This window comes from Poeciliopsis prolifica, unplaced genomic scaffold (assembly GCF_027474105.1).
Source record: "Poeciliopsis prolifica strain line A6 unplaced genomic scaffold, Auburn_PproV2 SCAFFOLD044, whole genome shotgun sequence".
Lineage (NCBI taxonomy): Eukaryota > Metazoa > Chordata > Actinopteri > Cyprinodontiformes > Poeciliidae > Poeciliopsis > Poeciliopsis prolifica.
Window position 1 is genome coordinate 1,020,910 of NW_026562419.1, and position 19,647 is coordinate 1,040,556.

General features: G+C 38.8%; 1 protein-coding gene and 1 pseudogene across 1 annotated transcript; both read left to right on the forward strand.

Annotated features, from left to right (window-relative positions):
• Positions 1–2,997: 2,997 nt before the first annotated feature.
• Positions 2,998–7,690, forward strand: LOC129376422 (gastrula zinc finger protein XlCGF57.1-like; annotated as a pseudogene).
• An 8,836-nt stretch (positions 7,691–16,526) lies between these two features.
• On the forward strand, positions 16,527–17,379 carry LOC129376430 (gastrula zinc finger protein XlCGF49.1-like). Its single transcript, XM_055056067.1, has one exon. The coding sequence runs from the start codon at positions 16,631–16,633 to the stop codon at positions 17,150–17,152; it is 522 nt and encodes a 173-aa protein (XP_054912042.1). The 5' UTR covers positions 16,527–16,630; the 3' UTR covers positions 17,153–17,379.
• Positions 17,380–19,647: the final 2,268 nt, after the last annotated feature.

Below are 19,647 nucleotides of genomic sequence, written 5' to 3' on the forward strand. Positions count from 1 at the left end.
TTCTCTCAAAAAGGTAATTTAAAAGTTCACATGAGGTCACACAGGTGAGAAGCTTTTCTCTTGTGGAATCCGTGGAAAGACTTACAATGACAGAAGTAATTTAACTCGTCACATAAAGACTTTCTTATACTAGAAACTTTTGGAAGGAAACAGATCTGATTCGTTTTTTGTGTCCAATGGAAAATCTGGTTGGATAATGTAAACAGCAAGTAGAAAACAAATTCTTGCAGGCTGCTAGTGATTCACTGTGACTGTGACTGTTTCATTGTCCAGCCATGATAAACCTGAGGTCTGATTTCTGCTATCAGCTTGTTTTTCTTAATCCAGTTTTGTTTTAGTTCTCAGTCGTATTTGTGCTTAAGATCCCCATTAGATAGTGAAGTTAAAGAGGGGACCACATTCAGACAGGATTCATTTCTGTGGGTTTTCATTTTGTTCTGTAGCATGTAGAATAATTTAGTTTAGCTTTTACATTTTTGTGTCTGACTGATTTTAAAATACTTTAGAAATGAAAGCAGTGAAATCTTGTTCTTTTATTAATAAAACAAATGTTTGTTTGAATAAATCTCAAAAATAATTTTGATCTGGTCAGGTTTTGATTTAGAGTTAACCACAAACAGATTTATAATTTTCCTTTTTTTTGTCATTGTTTTACTTTGGTATGAGAAGCAAAGTTTATGATTAAGAAGGAATGTTGAAAATGTACCAGTATTTTGAGCAGAATGTGCTTTTTAATAAATATTGATGGATTATCCAATGATTGTCGTCATTAACTGTTGCAATATTTTTAAATGTCAGCTTTAAGTAAAGCATCTAACGATCCTTGCAATAACAGTAAAACTTGAGTTTTACACAAATTTAGATTTTTTCTTAAATATTAAAATTCAAGACATTTTAAAAAAGGTCACATTCATTAAATATTACAAAATTAAAGTATTTTTCATAAACTGATTTATTATTCTAATCTCAAATGTAATGTTTTCATTAGTTATTAATTCTGCATTGTCAGAAACTACATGGACCTTTTTTACACCTTTCAGTTACTGTAACCAGAGAAAACACTGCAGACGATCTGCAACACTGTAATGTGACACAAAAGCAAACCAGAAATCTCTTTTGCATTACAAGAATATTTTAAAAAATGTCAAAAATTCATAAGTTAGTCAACTCGCACAATGTCTTCTGTAGTTAAGAGCTTTGGATTTCTGATCTTTTAGTTTTGTTGACCTCAGTCAAATGAGTTTCCCTCTTTCTGATCTGATGTAGATCAAGAACCACTGAAGGAAAAACATCTTCAAGTTTAAAAACATTAAATACAGGATTTTGTTCGTATTACCATCCAAATTAATCAACTCAAATTTGATTCTTATTTCTTACACTTGTAAAAATGGCTGAGTCAGTGATTTCTACAACAGCTGTTTGAGCTGAAACAATGTAATTGTAGTATCAGGCTCTTGTCAGTAGGTGGCAGCATGAAGTTGCGTCTCTGTCAGGCCTGCAGGTGGAGACATGATGTGTGGTTGTTGCTGGAGGTGAATCATTCAACAGAAACTCATCACCAGTTTTTCTGAACCAGTCAAGTTCTGATCGCCTGAAAGGTTCCTGACATATCGAGTCTGGAAAAACAAAGAATCTGGACAGAACCAGATTAGTGTGGCACATGTTGTAACATAGATGATAAAGACATGAGAGTCTTGCTAGATCAAGTGTCTCAGTGTTTTCCTTGGTTATTTTATGTGTCTGGTTCCATTTTCCCTTTTGTCTGATTTTAAATGAATGATTAATAACATTGCCTGCTCAGGTTGTACATATATTGTGTAGCCGGGGCATCTTGTCCATGAAGTATGGTGCTGCGCACTCTTCCGCTTGCCCCATGTAGGGGAGACGTTGGTTTATTAGATGTAGCTCAGCAGCCACAGTGATTTTACCTGACAAGTTGACATCACTGTACAAAATGTACTCTTCCCCACATATTTCACTTTGTAAGAGTGAAAAAGAGGACTGGAAAGCACTATGCAGATTAGTGACTAAAGGGGAACAAGCAAGAGACTGGGTGGCCACATCTGGCAACACATGGTGCAGCCAATCAACAGATTTGACCAAAAAAGCGTTGTTCTGGACATCAACAGTGCAAAGCGGTGTCCATCTTGACCCCCCAACCTCAAAATGACAACAGATTTACCTAACAGAGTTGGAGGAACAGATGTTGAAAGACATACCTGAAGATTTGTGGTCAAAGGGCCCATCAGGTGTTGTGTTAAAAGCTGCAGCATTACCACAACAATATTCTGCACAGGCAGCTGAACTAATAGCGTTCACAGAAGCCTGCAAGTTGATGAAAGGGAAAACAGTCACTATTACACAGACAGTCAGTATGCATTTGAAACAACACATTCTTTTGCACAGTATTGGAAAAACAGAGGCATGGTAAATTCAACTGGAAAACCAGTAGCTCACGCTGCACTGTTAAAAGACTTGTTAACAGCTGTACAGCTACCCAAACAAATAGCAATCTGTAAATGTGCAGCACATACCAGCAATAAAGAGGACATCTCTTTAGGAAATGCATTTGCAGATAAAACTGCAAAACCAGCAGCAATGAAAGAAATCACAGTGTTACTAAATGCAACTACAGAAATTGATGACAAAATTTTACAAGACATGCAACAACAAGCTCCACAAATAGAAAGGAATTTGTGGATTAAAAAAGGGGCAAAAGAAACAGAAGGTACCTATAAATGACCAGAAGCATATATTCTAAGCATAGATTCTGTGTTTCCATTAGGTGAGGAAAATCTCATTAATTAACAGAAATAAAAGTCTTGGAAATATTAGTTTGTGTGTAATTGTTCACAGCGAGTGATTAACGTTCGTTCATGTTGTAAAAATATTTAATTTAGTTGTAAGTTGAGAGGAAACTCAAAGCGGAACAAAAAATTGTTTACAGTTTCTTCAGTGCAGTCAAAGTGAAACACAGGAACCATCTCAGAGCGCACGAGGGAGCATTAGCTGTTTTTTTGTTAGACGGTTTGAAAACAGGTTTGGTGTTTTCAGAAAACATTTCCGTGTTTTCAGTGAAAATGTCTTCAGTTCAGCCTCAGAGAGAGTTTGTCAAGCAGCAGGAAACTCCTGCTGAAGAAACATTCACAGAGTGGAAAGAAATCAACGTTAAGATGGAGGAAGAGATGGACGATCAGCGCAGACTGATGGATTTTACCCGGATACCCAAGATCATCTTGCACCGGATAGGTACGAAACAGCTTCACGGTTTACTGATTAGTGAGGTTAAAGAGAGTTTTTACAGATAAATAATCGTTGTGTTTGTAAACGTATTTAAAGTAAATTAAGTAAAATAGAAAATTCCTGGAGAAATGTAACCGGGGCCTGCTAAAGTGTGGCCCCAGTTTGGACCCAGCGCTCTGATGCTAACAATTAGCATCAATACTAAGCTAAGCTGAATTATAGTCAATAGCCTGTGGAAAGTCACAAGCATGTTGACTAACATGGACTTCCTCCATTCAGTTTGTTAAAATTAGTGTATAATCTAAAAATGAGCCAAAATGCTAATGTTAGCCTAAATGCTGCTAGTAGCATGTGGGGCATCATTACAATGTTGTCTTACATTGACTTCCTGCATTCAGGGTCCTAAACATGGCTAATAAATAATTAAAAATAGCTAGAAGCTTATTGGAGGGAAAAGGCTGATGCTTGTGCAGCAAAGCAGAGCCCTAACCTGAGAGGAAAAGATCATGCAGGCTAATATTATTGCACTGTCTCTGAGTCGCCCTGCGACAGACTGAATAGAATAGAATTCAACTTTATTGTCATTGTACTGTCACATGTACAAAGCAAGAAGTGCTATACATTTGCGCTCTGCAGATGTTTCTGAATTGTAGGTGGCTGTGTGGATGCCTGTTGAAAAATGCCTTTGTGTGACAAAACCGTTTGCAAAACATTATAATAAATCCCATTTGAAGCAAAAATGTTTAATGTTGCATTTGGAAAATTAGTTTCAAAGCAAGTTTCAACAGAGCAGCGTTCAGTGCGCTTCGAAAACACCGCATGGGAGCAGAACCAGATTAATGAGTAACACCACAATACCGAAGATCATGTTGCAGCGGATAGGTACGAAACAGCTTCACGGTTTACTGATAGACTGGTTAAACATCGCTGCATCTGAAACCTGTTTAAAACTTTCATCAAGCTTCCGAAACTTCCTGATGTCGGTGATTATATGCGACGTCGCACCAGCGCCCACCATCAAACCTCTCCTCCTGATGTCGACCACTCGCGTGTCAGCGTCGCTCACCCGGACAGCAAACTCTTTGTCGCCGCCCGTCTCTTGGACTACTTTCCGTGTGTTGTCCTGTTGTTTTCTCCGTCTGCAGGTTGCGTTGATGTGACTGTTATTCTTACAGTAACTGCTTCCGCTGGCAGGTTCTGCTGATGCCTTTCATCCCACATTTAAAGCATATGATCTCAGAACTTCCTGCTCCAGGATCATTTGCACCTCTTGGTGAGCATTTCGTGCCAGAATGTGTTTAGCCTTCATCACATTGTCCTCAGATACTGTGGCACGCATATTTTCAATGTCTTCAAAACTTCTGAGTTTAGTCTTAAACTCTTCAAAAGTCAACTTATCACCATCTTCGCTTTGCGTAATATAAACAGCAAATGACTTCAATGTCCCTGGAAGTCCTTTCAGGACCATGGCGATCAGAAGTCCATCGCTCAGCTCCTCACCTGCATTCCTTAAAGCGGTGATCGCGGATCAGCTCTGATGATGAACTCGGTCACCGACTCACTGAGTAATTTCTGCAGTGAAGTCAGTTCAGTGTGCAAATTAATCACTCTGGGCTTTCCTTTGCCGGCGTAATGGGCCCGCAGGATTCCAAGAGCTGCACGTCCGTCTTCTGCCGTATCATGCATGATAAGTGATAGACTCTTGTCATCCAAAAAACTGAATGAGCTCGGCATAAAACTCAGTATTTTTCTTCGCGTCTTCCTCTTCATTCTCATCATCGGAGGAGCTTGTCAAGATTGTCTGTTTCAACTCTTGCAGTCGAAGATGTCCTCAAAACTTGGTTTCCCATAGTTTGTCATTTTTCTCGTCTCCATCAAAAGAAGTCTTGACCAGCGGCTGTGTGCCATGTCTTTTTCTCTTCTGTTCAGTTTCCTTGTTTACTTACACAGCAGGTGTTCACGGTCTGTCGATGCATTCACGTGTTTCTTCATTGATTCTGGGCCCATAACCTGTTAACAGAATCAGTTTTCGGCACAGCGTTGAACGTGACATCAAGAGACTCACACGGTTTTGGCTTTCGTGTTGCTCCTTTGTTTGGAGGACACACCCTTTGTACACAAGTGTGTTAAATCAGACGGGTCACGTGATGTGACACACAATGATCCAATAATGATGAAAAACAACAAATGAGAGAACAAAAACATTCATAATGTCAACAGTAAGTTTGCATTTTAATAATGTAATTGCATATTTCATAAGGTTTGCAGTAAATAAGACTTAATTTATATTATTGTCCATTTTCACCTTTCATATTTAATCTTCCAAATTGTCCAATATTCATGTCAAATATTTTCAATAGGACCATTTTGCCATTATTTTCTGCATGTGCGCGATTAACAACAATCACCCACTGTTATCAGTTCTGCTGTGAATCACAGGAAAGTAAAGGCTCAGATTTATTTGTGCTTCTCAAAGTTTGTGTTGAGTGTGTGAATGGAGCAATGTCTGACTATCAGTGGGTGAGATTAAAAACACTGTAGTGTTTTGCTTTAGGTATTTTATGTCACTCTTTCATGTTGTAATATATCTTGTAGCTACATGGAGGAAGAAAACTTTTTCTGACATTGGTCTGGAAACCACTAGATTAAGTTATCGCCATCTATTTTGCTCACCTGGAGGTCCTTAATGTCATATTTTCACTCACATCCAGTTCCATTCTGGTCAGAAGAACCTCATTGGTTGAGATAATATTCATTTTTGTAAGACTATAATTATAAAATAACCCAAGAAAATCCTGTTTTGATACAGTGAGGTTAAAGTGAAGAATTTCTTGTTTGATTGACATTTAAAAGCTTTGTTTTGTCTTGTTGTCCAGATCTCCCACAATGTTGTGTGTGTGAAGAGGAAGAGGTTCTCAATGAAACAGAACCACAGAGGAACCAACTCATCTCTCATGGCTCTGCTGAGGATGAGAACCAGGATCAGGAAAGAAGCAATTCTGAAGACCCAGGAAAAAAGAAAAAGGAAGAACAGAAACAAAAGGAGAGATATGAGAAAACCAAACAGCAGAAAGAAAGAACTGACAATGAAAATGCTCATCGAGGGCAAAAATTATATTCCTGTAAAATTTGTGATAAAAACTTTTCTTATAACTGTAAATTTTTGAGACACATGAGAATTCACACAGGAGTAAAACCTTTCACTTGTTCAGCCTGTGGGAAAAGTTACGGTGACAGAAGCACTTTAACTAAGCACATGAGAATTCACACGGGTGAGAAGCCTTTCTCTTGTGGGAGCTGTGGAAAGAGTTTCTCTAAGAAAGATAATTTAAATGTTCACATGAGAATTCACACAGGTGAGAAGCCTTTCTCTTGTGGGACCTGTGGAAAGAGTTTCTCTAAGAAAGATAATTTAAATGTTCACATGAGAATTCACACAGGTGAGAAGCCTTTCTCTTGTGGGAGCTGTGGAAAGAGTTTCTCTGAAAAATGTATTTTAAATGTTCACATGAGAATTCACACGGGCGAGAAGCCTTTCTCTTGTGGGACTTGTGGAAAGAGTTTCACCCATAAAGCCGGGTTAAGTTATCATATGAGAATTCACACAGGTGAGAAGCCTTTCTGTTGTGGAAGCTGTGGAAAGAGTTTCTCTGACAAACGTCTTTTAAATGTTCACATGAGAATTCACACAGGTGAGAAGCCTTTCTCTTGTGGAAGCTGTGGAAAGAGTTTCTCTGAAAAACGTCTTTTAAATGTTCACATGAGAATTCACACAGGTGAGAAGCCTTTCTCTTGTGGAGCTGTGGAAAGAGTTTCTCTCGAAAAGATTGTTTAAATGTTCACATGAGAATTCACACAGGCGAGAAGCCTTTCTCTTGTGGGACTTGTGGAAAGAGTTTCACCCATAAAGCCGGGTTAAGTTATCATATGATAATTCACACGGGCGAGAAGCCTTTCTCTTGTGGGACCTGTGGAAAGAATTTCTCTAAGAAATATCATTTAAATGTTCACATGAGAATTCACACAGATGAGAAGCCTTTCTCTTGTGGAAGCTGTGGAAAGAGTTTCTCTGAAAAACAACTTTTAAGTGTTCACATGAGAATTCACACAGGCGAGAAGCCTTTCACTTGTGGGACCTGTGGAGAGAGTTTCTCTCAAAAAGGTCATTTAAATGTTCACATGAGAATTCACACAGGAGAGAAGCCTTTCACTTGTGGGAGCTGTGGAAAGAGTTTCTCTCAAAAAGGTTGGTTAAATGTTCACATGAGAATTCACACAGGCGAGAAGCCTTTTCTTGTGGGACTTGTGGAAAGAGTTTCACCCATAAAGCCGGGTTAAGTTGTCACATGAGAATTCACACAGGTGAGAAGCTTTTCTCTTGTGGGAGCTGTGGAAAGATTTTCTCTAAGAAAGATCATTTAAATGTTCACATGAGAATTCACACAGGTGAGAAGCCTTTCTCTTGTGGGACATGTGGAAAGAGTTTCTCTCAAAAAGGTAATTTAAAAGTTCACATGATGTCACACTGGTGAGAAGCTTTTCTCTTGTGGAATCCGTGGAAAGACTTACAATGACAGAAGAAATTTAACTCGTCACATAAAGACTTTCTTATACTAGAAACTTTTGGAAGGAAACAGATCCGATCCGTTTTGTGTCCAATCCAATGGAAAATCTGGTTGGATAATGTAAACAGCAAGTAGAAAACAAATTCTTGCAGGCTGCTAGTGATTCACTGTGACTGTGACTGTTTCATTGTCCAGCCATGATAAACCTGAGGTCTGATTTCTGCTATCAGCTTGTTTTTCTTAATCCAGTTTTTTGTTTTAGTTCTGAAGACCCAGAACTAATTTTGTGCTTAAGATCCCCATTAGATAGTGAAGTTAAAGAGGGGATCACATTCAGACAGGATTCATTTCTGGGTTTTTGTTTTGTTCTGTAGCATGTAGAATAATTTAGTTTAGCTTTTACATTTTTGTGTCTGACTGAATTTAAAATACTTTAGGAATGAAAGCAGTGAAATCTTGTTTTTTTATGAATAAAACTGATGTTTGAATAAAATCTCAAAAATAATTTTGATCTGGTCAGGTTTTGATTTAGAGTTAACCACAAACAGATTTATAATTTTTTTTTTTTTTGTCATTGTTTTACTTTGGTATGAGAAGCAAAGTTTATGATTAAGAAGGAATGTTGAAAATGTACCAGTGTTTTGAGCAGAATGTGCTTTTTAATAAACATTGATTTTAATAAATATTGATGGATATTCAATGATTGTCGTCATTAACTGTTGCAATATTTTTAAATGTCAGCTTTAAGTAAAGCATCTAAAGATCCTTGCAATAACAGTAAAACTTGAGTTTTACACAAATTGAGATTTTTTCTTAAATATTAAAATTCAAGACATTTTAAAAAAGGTCACATTCATTAAATTTTACAAAATTAAAGTATTTTTCATAACTGATTTATTATTCTAATCTCAAATGTAATGTTTTCATTAGTTATTAATTCTGCATTGTCAGAAACTACATGGACCTTTTTTACACCTTTCAGTTACTGTAACCAGAGAAAACACTGCAGACGATCTGCAACACTGTAATGTGACACAAAAGCAAACCAGAAATCTCTTTTGCATTCTAAGGATATTTTAAAAAATGTCAAATATTCATAAGTTAGTCACACAATGTCTTCTGCAGTTAAGAGCTTTGGATTTCTGATCTTTTAGTTTTGTTGACCTCAGTCAAATGAGTTTCCCTCTTTCTGATCTGATGTAGATCAAGAACCACTGAAGGAAAAACATCTTCAAGAGTTTAAAAACATTAAATACAGGATTTTGTTCGTATTACCATCCAAATTAATCAACTCAAATTTGATTCTTATTTCTCACAGTTGTAAAAATGGCTGAGTCAGTGATTTCTACAACAGCTGTTTGAGCTGAAACAATGTAGTTGTAGTATCAGGCTCTTGTCAGTAGGTGGCAGCATGAAGGTGCTTCTCTGTCAGGCCTGCAGGTGGAGACATGATGTGTGGTTGTTGCTGCTGGAGGTGAATCATTCAACAGAAACTCATCACCAGTTTTTCTGAACCAGTCAAGTTCTGATCGCCTGAAAGGTTCCTGACATATCGAGTCTGGAAAATCAAAGAATCTGGACAGAACCAGATTAGTGTGGTACATGTTGTAACATAGATGATAAAGACATGAGTCCTGCCAGATCAAGTGTCTCAGTGTTTTCCTTGGTTATTTTATGTGTCTGGTTCCATTTTCCCTTTTGTCTGATTTTAAATGAATGATTAATAACATTGCCTGCTCAGGTTGTACATATATTGTGTAGCCGGGGCATCTTGTCCATGAAGTATGGTGCTGCGCACTCTTCCGCTTGCCCATGTAGGGGAGACGTTGGTTTATTAGGGAGACGGGTAATCAGCATTTACATTTAAAAGCAGGATGATCGCGGAGGGGATCAGAGCTCAGTCTGATTCATCTAGAGGTTTGTTCAACATGCAGCGTGCGCTGGGTTTACAATTATTTCTGATGCCTCCACTTTATTGTTGCAGGAAACTTGCTCTTAGAGAGGATGTACAGAACTCCATCAGCTGTTTTACTGTAGAGAAGGTAAAGGCAGTTTATTATTATTTGGCTATTTAAGGTATTTGTCTAATTGTATTTCTGTTGTGTGCAGGTTGGCCTGCTACTGTTTCAGTTTTAGTTTAGTTTTGATTTCAGGGTTGCATTAGTTTAGTATTTATTTTCTGAATAGTTAGTGATTAAATTCTTTATTTCTTTTGGGGTTTTGTCGTCGAGGGGAAGTGGAGTTTTTATTGTCCAGCCCTCCAGGCTTGTTTGTAAAGCAAAAGGATCGATGCTGTCCCCGGGTTCCAAGCTGTTTCATCCAGATTCAGGAGAGCAGTGGAAGGAGAGTTTGTCTTTTCTTTGCTTTTTTACTCACAAGGGATTTTTTTGTGTGTGTGTTTTTGTTTGGGAGCACTCAGGTCCATTTAGTTATATTTGGGTTTTTCTTATTATTCCTCCCCCAAGCAGTCTAACTTTATTTAATTGGGTTTTAACTGGCTTTCAGCTCTAAGGTTTCCAGGGCCAACATCGTCTCCTACATTTAGTGTGGTCATTTTTGTAAAATAAAATAAACTGACTATTTATGCCTGTAGGCTTTTTGAACTTTATAAACTGTGTTTATTTTGCAACAGTGTCTTTGGTAATTTTTCACAAACTTATCTGTGTGATCTGGTAAAAAGAGGATTTATGTTTCTCCACACATAACAAAAGCTCTGCCCAAGGTCACATACATATTGTGCTATCAACGCAATTCTGATTTTCTGGTTTTTATGAAAGTGATCTCATGTCTCACATTTTATCTCTTCAGTGATCTTTCATGTTTTCACTTTCTTGGCAACACGGCTTCTTTCACAAGACAAGTCAGTTATTCTCAATTTTCTCAAGACAAAACAACAAATCTGTGTTCCTCTAAAATATATGTAGTCATTTACAGTTTAACTTCAAGACTGATTTACAAAATACAAATACATACCTGATATAACATGAGTCTGTGTGACAAGCTAAAAATCACACAAGAAATAAGAAAATACATTCAAATACGGTCCTTTTGTACAATCAAATGTATCTTGTGATAACTGGCTCTAAGCCCACATTTTTAGAATTCTTTAAAATTATTATTTTAATCATAAATGCTGTGTTTCAATTAGCCGAGGAAAATTTTCTAAATAAACAAAGATTAAAAGCTTGTAAAACTCCCGATGTGTGTAATTACTTTAATACTGTGATTCACTCACTGAAATATATGAACCTTTTGTTAATGTTGTAAAATATTTAATATAACAGTTGAGATTAAACTCAAAGTGGAAAATTCAAAGCGGAACTAAAATCGTTTACAGTTTCTTCCGTGCAGTCAAAGTGAAACACGGGAATCATCTCAGAGCGCACGAGGGAGCATTAGCTGTTCTTTTGTTAGACGGTTTGAAAACAGGTTTGGAGTTTTCGGTAAATATTTTCTTGTTTTCAGTGAAAATGTCTTCAGTTCAGCACCAGAGAGTTTATCAAGCAGCAGGAAACTCCTGCTGAAGAAACATTCACAGAGTGGAAAGAAATCAACGTTAAGATGGAGGAAGAGATGGACGATCAGCGCAGACTGATGGATTTTACCCGGATACCCAAGATCATCTTGCACCGGATAGGTACGAAACAGCTTTAAATTTTACTCTGGAGAATTAAAAACAGGTTAAAGACAGCTCGAAACAATGTAGGAAACTTTCTGGTCCGATGTTTCAGATTCACTGGTTGAAACATTTGCGCGCCGCAGATGTTTCTGAATTGTAGGTGGCTGTGTGGATGCCTGTTGAAAAATGCCTCTTGTGTGACAAAACCGTTTGCAAAACATTATAATAAATCCCATTTGAAGCAAAAATGTTTAATGTTGCATTTGGAAAATTAGTTTCAAGTTTCAACAGAGTCATTTATTCATTATTTAGTCATTTATTCTGAGTGAACTGTAGGCTTTTTGAACTTTATAAACTGTGTTTATTTTGCAACAGTGTCTTTGGTAATTTTTCACAAACTTATCTGTGTGATCTGGTAAAAAGAGGATTTATGTTTCTCCACACATAACAAAAGCTCTGCCCAAGGTCACATTATTGTTCAATATTCAATTATTCAGAGTTCAGTGCGCTTCGAAAACACCGCATGGGAGCAGAACCAGATTAATGAGTAACACCACAATACCGAAGATCATCTTGCAGCGGATAGGTACGAAACAGCTTCACGGTTTACTGATTAGTCAGGTTGAATAAAGTTGGAGATGTTTTAAAGAGGTTAAGAAGCGCTGAACTCAAAGAGCTTTTACTCCAAACTAAAAGACTAATAAATCCTCCGCAGCTGCAAACATTAAATACTTAAAAATGATCAACAGCGATCTATTAGTCATCATATAATATTATTCTATTATGATTTATTCATCATATAATAGGACAAGTACAGTTTCCGTGCCGCCTTTCTGTTTATCGACCAGTTTCAGGAAATACCTGGACACTGAATACTTAGGAAACAGCTTCACTGTTTACTGATAGACTGGTTAAACATCGCTGCATCTGAAACCTGTTTAAAGAATCCGCAAACATTATAAACATTAAATACTCAGTGGAGGCTGCCAGGGCCAGCAGGTTCTTCTCTGCTAGTCCTAAAGAATAAAAATTGTAAAAGTCTATTTTATATTAAATTGTATCTATAATTTAACTTTTATTCTTCAAATTAGTTGCTTATTGGTGTTATTGAGGTTGAATTTTACTTTAAAAAGTGCCTTAAACGCATCTCATGTCATTCTAAACACTTAGAATGATCAACTTTGACCTGGACTGTTTACTATTCATCATATAATGTCTAAGTTACAGTTGTGATCCGTGACAGTCTGATCTTTACTCGTACTGGTTAAAGATTATTTTAAAAATAATTAGTTTTTATTGTTTTGTGTACCATCTGTTTGCTATTGCTTAGCTGCTTTCTATGTCAAATTAAACAATAAATAAATGACTGATTATATAAATCAGTTTAAGAGACATATTAGAAAAATACTGCTTATAGTTGGCAAACATAGATGTTTTTTAATTCAAAATGAAAAGATTTATGCTGCTTTTTTAAAGAATCCCAGGGTTTTTCCCAGTGTTATAAGTCTGGAAAACCAGCAGGTTGAGCATTATTTGTTTATTAATTATAGAATTTTTTTATACATCAGTAACAGCGATAGACATGTAAAAGAGTCACTGTGGTGAAATGGTACAAGGAGACTGAGATCAGGTGTCTTTTATTAATTCACTAGAATGCAGTAACCACTGCTTGTCTTTACTGAACTAACAAGTTCAGTGAACAAAGTTGCGACTCCTGGATAAAGGATCAAAAGGTGATTTCATGGTTATACTGCAGGAACTGACACCAGGAAATAATAGTGATATTAATAATAAGAAGAACAGACAATTAAATGGTTAATTATTAATTATCATGATTGAGTGTTTCCATTTTAATGATGTAGTGACATATTTAATGAATTGAGTATTAAATAAAATGCTTAAATTTATATCATTGTCTATTTTCACCTATCATATTTAATCTTCCACGTTGTTCAATATTCATGTCAAATATTTTCAATAGGATCATTTTGCCATTATCTTCTGCATGTTAACGACAATCACCCCACTGTTACCAATTCTGCTGCATCTCTCAGGAAAGTAAAAGCTGAAATTTAGTCGTGCCTTTGAAGGTTTGTGTTGAGTGTGTGAGCGGAGCAATGTCTGACAATATCAATGGGTGAGATTAAAAGGCCATTTGGGGTTCTGCGTTAGGCATTTTATGCGACTCTTCAAACTTTTTGTAATATTTGTCAGGAAGCCACCAGGTGAAACTATCGCCATCTTGTTTTGCTCACTTGGAGGTCCATGATATCATATTTTGACTCGCATCTAGTTCCTTCCTCGTGAGAAGAACCTCATTGGTTGAATTAATTTTCATTCTTGTAAGAATGTAATTTTAGAAAAACTGAAGAAATCCTGTTTTGATGTATCAAGATATTAAATGCAGGTGGCAGCGATAAGGTGGCAGCCTCTCTTTGGGCTGCCACCTTATTGCGGTGAAGAGGTTTGAGTGCCCTAATGATCCTCGGAGCTATGCTGTCTGCAGCTTTATACCCCAAGTAGGGTCCCCCAAGGAAGACAGGTCCTAAGTGAGGGACCAGACAAAGTGCAGCCCGAAGACCCCGATGATGGATAACAACTTTGGAATTTGTTCCCTCTCCCTGACGTGAGTCACCAGGGCCCACTCTGGAGCCAGGCCAGGAGGGGGGGTCACAAAGGTGAGCGCCTGGTGGCCGGGCTTTTACCCATGGAGCCCAGCTAGGCTCAGTCCGAAGATGAAACATGGGTCCCCCCCTCCCATGGGCCCACCACCCGTAGGAGGGGCCAAAGGTGTCAATGTGTTATGGGTGGCGGCCAAGGGAGGGGGCCCTGGCGGTCCGATCCTCAGTTGCAGAAGCTGGCTCTTGGGACGTGGAATGTCACCTCTCTGGTGGGGGAGGAGCCACAGCTAGTGTGCGAGGTTGAGAGCTTCCGGCTAGAAATAGTTGGCCTTACCTCGACGCATGGCTCTGGTTCTGGAACCAGTCTCCTTGAGAGGGGCTGGACATACTTCCACTCTGGAGTTGCCCACGGTGAGAGGCATTGGGCAGTAGTGGACATACTTGTTGCTCCCCATCTCAGTGCCTGTACATTGGGTCTCATTCACAGGACTTACCCCTGTGAATGAGAGGGTAGCCTCCCTCCGTCTATGGGTGTGGGGCCGGGTCCTGACTGTTTGTGCTTACGGGCCATAAACAATTCAGATTACCCACCCTTCTTGGAGTCCTTATAAGGGGTACTGGAGAGTGACCCTCCTGCGGACTCCCTTGTTCTGCTGGGGGACTTCAACGCTCACATGGACAACGACTTTGAGACCTGGAGGTGTGTGGTTGGGAGGAACACGAGGAAAACGTGTTATGAGGGTGAGCTGGAACGTCTGGTAGAATCCCTTGTGAGACGGAGCTTTAACTGCCATCTCCGGCAGAACTTCAAACACGTTTCGAGGGAAGAGGGGGACATTGAGTGTGAGTGGACAATGTTCCGTGCCTCTTGTGCCAAGGCAGCCGATCGGAGCTGTGGCCGTAAAGTTTTTTGCCTCTCACGGTGGCAACCCTTCGGTGAGGGATGCTGTCAAGTTCAAGGAGTCCTATTGGGCCTTTTTGACTTGTGGGATTACAGAAGCAGCTGATGGGTACTGGTGGGCGAAACGGCATACGGCTCGGTGGTTGCCGAGGAGAAAACTTGGGCGTGGAGAAGTTTGGAAAGGCCAAGGAGAAAGACTTCCACATTGCTTTGAGGCGATTCTGTTCCACCATCCGGTGTCTCAGGAGAGGGAAGCAGTGCAGCACCAATACTGTTTATAGTGGGATGGTGTGTTGCTGACCTCGACTCAGGACATTGTGGGCGGGTGGGGAGAATACTTCAAAGACCTCCTCAATCCCACCAACATGCCTTCCATTGAGGAAGATGAGCCTGGGTCAGGCTCTCCAAACTCTGCAGACAAGCTTTGAGGGGTGTTCTCCGGCAGTATGGGACACCGGGCCCTTTGATACAGGCTGAGACACAGGTGAGTGTCTCGTCCGCATTTCCAGCAGTAAGTCGGGGTCGTTTCCGGTGAGGGTTGGACTCTGCCAGGGATGCCCTTCGTGATGTAGTGCTGTTGGCTTCATCAGGACGTGATCTGCAGCTCTCGCTGGAGCGGTTCACAGCCGAGTGTGAAGCAGCCGGGATGAGGATCAGCGCCTCCAAATCCGAGGCCATGGTCTTGGCTGGGCTCTCCCTTAGAGAGAGAAGCTCGTTCATCTGGGAGGGTCTCAGAGTAGAGTCGCTGCTCCTCCACAACGAGAGGAGCCAGCTGAAGTGGCTCGGGTATCTGGTCAGGATGCTTCCTGGACGCCTCCCTGGTGAGGTGTTCCGGGCACGTCCCACTGGGAGGAGGCCCCGGGGAAGACCCAGGACACGCTGGAGGGACTATGTCTCCCGACTGGCCTGGAAACGCCCCGGGGTTCCCCTGGAGGAGCTGGAAGAAGTGGATGGGGAGAGGGAAGTCTGGGCCTCCCTTCTGAAGCTGCTATCCCCGTGACCTGACCCCGGATAAGTGGAAGAAAATGGATGGATGGATGGATGGGTGAAGATAATAAAAGTGAAGGATAATTTGTTTGATTGAAATTTAAAAGCTTTTGTTTTGTCTTTTTGTCCAGATCTCCCACAATGTTGTGTGTGTAAAGAGGAGGAGGTTCTCAATGAAACAGAACCACAGAGGAACCAACTCATCTCTCATGGCTCTCCAGAAACTGAGAACCGGAATCAGGAAGGAAGCAATTCTGAAGACCCAGGAAAAAAAGAAAGGAAGAACAGAAACAAAAGAAGAAATATGAGAAAACCAAACAGCAGAAAGACAGAACTGACACTGAAGAAAAAATCACGCACAAGAAAGCTCATCCAGGGCAAAAATTATATTCTTGTAAACTTTGTGATAAAACTTTTTCTCGAAAGGATAGTATGAAGACGCACATGAGAATTCACACAGGTGAGAGGCCTTTCTGTTGTGGGTTTTGTGGAAAGAGTTTCTCTCAAAAGGGTCATTTAAATGCTCACATGAAAATTCACACAGGCGAGAAGCCTTTCTCTTGTGGGAGCTGTGGAAAGAATTTCTCTGAAAAATGTCATTTAAATGTTCACATGAGAATTCACACAGGCGAGAAGCCTTTCTCTTGTGGGAGCTGTGGAAAGAGTTTCTGAAAAATGTCATTTAAATGTTCACATGAGAATTCACACTGGTGAGAAGCCTTTCTCTTGTGGGACTTGTGGAAAAAGTTTCTCTCAAAAAGGTCATTTAAAAGTTCACATGAGAATTCACACTGGTGAGAAGCCTTTTTCTTGTGGGACTTGTGGAAAGAGTTACACCCATAAAGCCGGGTTAAGTTATCACATGAGAATTCACACTGGTGAGAAGCCTTTCTCTTGTGGGACTTGTGGAAAGAGTTTCATCCATAGAGACGGGTTAAGTTATCACATGAGAATTCACACTGGTGAGAAGCCTTTCTCTTGTGGGACTTGTGGAAAGAGTTTCACCCATAAAGCCGGGTTAAGTTATCACATGAGAATTCACACTGGTGAGAAGCCTTTCTCTTGTGGGACCTGTGGAAAGAGTTTCTCTCATAAAGGTTGTTTAAATGTTCACATGAGATTTCATACGGGTGAGAAGCCTTTCTTTTGTGGGACATGTGGAAAGAGTTTCTCTCAAAAATGTAATTTAAAAGTTCACATGAGGTCACACAGGTGAGAAGCTTTTTTCCTCTGGAATCCGTGGAAAGACTTACAATGACAGAAGAAATTTAACTTGTCACATAAAGACTCTCATACTGGAAACTTTTGGAAGGAAACAGATCCGATCCGTTTTTTGTGTCCAATCCAATGGAAAATCTGGTTGGATAATGTAAACAGCAAGTAGAAAACAAATTCTTGCAGGCTGCTAGTGATTCACTGTGACTTTCATTGTCCAGCCATGATAAACCTGAGGTCTGATTTCTGCTATCAGCTTGTTTTTCTTCCAGTTTTTTGTTTTAGTTCTCAGTCGTATTTGTGCTTAAGATCCCCATTAGATAGTGAAGTTAAAGAGGGATCACATTCAGACAGGATTCATTTCTGCGGGTTTTTGTTTTGTTCTGTAGCATGTAGAATAATTTAGTTTAGCTTTTACATTTTTGTGTCTGACTGATTTTAAAATACTTTAGAAATGAAAGCAGTGAAATCTTGTTTTTTTATGAATAAAACTGATGTTTGAATAAAATCTCAAAAAAAATTTTGATCTGGTCAGGTTTTGATTTAGAGTTAACCACAAACAGATTTATAATTTTACTTTTTTTGTCATTGTTTTACTTTGGTATGAGAAGCAAAGTATATCATTAAAAATGAATGTTAAAAAGTGTACCAGTATTTTGAGCAGAATATGCTTTTTAATAAATGTTGATTTGAATAAATATTGATGGATTATTCAGTGTTTGTCATCGTTATTATTTTTAAATGTCAGCTTTAAGTAAAGCATTTAAAGATGCTTGCAATAACGGTAAAACATGAGTTCTTTTACACAAATTGAGATTTTTTCTTAAATATTAAAATTCAAGACATTTTAAAAAAGGTCACATTCATTAAATATTCCAAAATTAAAGTATTTTTCATAACTGATTTATTATTCTAATCTCAAATGTAATGTTTTCATTAGTTATTAATTCTGCATTGTCAGAAACTACATGGACCTTTTTTACACCTTTCAGTTACTGTAACCAGAGAAAACACTGCAGACGATCTGCAACACTGTAATGTGACACAAAAGCAAACCAGAAATCTCTTTTGCATTACAAGGATATTTTAAAAAATGTCAAATATTCATAAGTTAGTCAACTCACATAATGTCTTCTGCAGTTAAGAGCTTTGGATTTCTGATCTTTTAGTTTTGTTGACCTCAGTCAAATGAGTTTCCCTCTTTCTGATCTGATGTAGATCAAGAACCACTGAAGGAAAAACATCTTCAAGTTTAAGAACATTAAATACAGGATTTTTCTGGTTTTGCCATCCAAATTAATAAACTCAAATTTGATTCTTATTTCTCACAGTTATAAAAATGGCTGAGTCAGTGATTTCTACAACAGCTGTTTGAGCTGAAACAATGTAGTTGTAGTATCAGGCTCTTGTCAGTAGGTGGCAGCATAAAGTTGCGTATCTGTCAGGCCTGCAGGTGGAGACATGATGTGTGGTTGATGCTGCTGGAGGTGAATCATTCAACAGAAACTCATCACCAGTTTTTCTGAACCAGTCAAGTTCTGATCGCCTGAAAGGTTCCTGACATATCGAGTCTGGAAAATCAAAGAATCTGGACAGAACCAGATTAGTGTGGTACATGTTGTAACATAGATGATAAAGACATGAGTCCTGCCAGATCAAGTGTCTCAGTGTTTTCCTTGCTTATTTTATGTGTCTGGTTCCATTTTCCCTTTTGTCTGATTTTAAATGAATGATTAATAACATTGCCTGCTCAGGTTGTACATATATTGTGTAGCCGGGGCATCTTGTCCATGAAGTATGGTGCTGCGCACTCTTCCGCTTGCCCATGTAGGGGAGACGTTGGTTTATTAGGGAGACTGGTAATCAGCATTTACATTTAAAAGCAGGATGATCGTGGAGGGGATCAGAGCTCAGTCTGATTCATCTAGAGGTTTGTTCAACATGCAGCGTGCGCTGGGTTTACAATTATTTCTGATGCCTCCACTTTATTGTTGCAGGAAACTTGCTCTTAGAGAGGATGTACAGAACTCCATCAGCTGTTTTACTGTAGAGAAGGTAAAGGCAGTTTATTATTATTTGGCTATTTAAATTGCTGATATAACAATAGACTGTGTGACAAGCTAAAAATTACACACAAGAAATAAGAAAATACCTTCAAATATGGCCCGTTTGTACAATCAAAAGTACCTTATGATAACTGGCTCCAAGCCCACTTTTTTGGGATTCTTGAAAATTATTATTTTAATCCAATGCTGTTTCCATTAGCTGAGAAAATTTTTCAAAATAAACAGAGATTAAAGGCTTGTAAAAGTCCCGTTTGTGTGTAATTACTTTAAAATAATGATTCACTCACTGAAATATAAGAACCTTTGTTAATGTTGTAAAATGTGTAATATAACAGTTGAGAGGAAACTCAAAGTGAAAAATGCAAAGCGGAACTAAAAATTGTTTACAGTTTCTTCAGTGCAATAAAAGTGAAACACAGGAACCATCTCA

Excerpts from the sequence above, each read along its gene's own strand:
- LOC129376430 (XM_055056067.1), top strand. The coding sequence starts at position 16,631 with ATGAGAATTCACACTGGTGAGAAGCCTTTCTCTTGTGGGACTTGTGGA.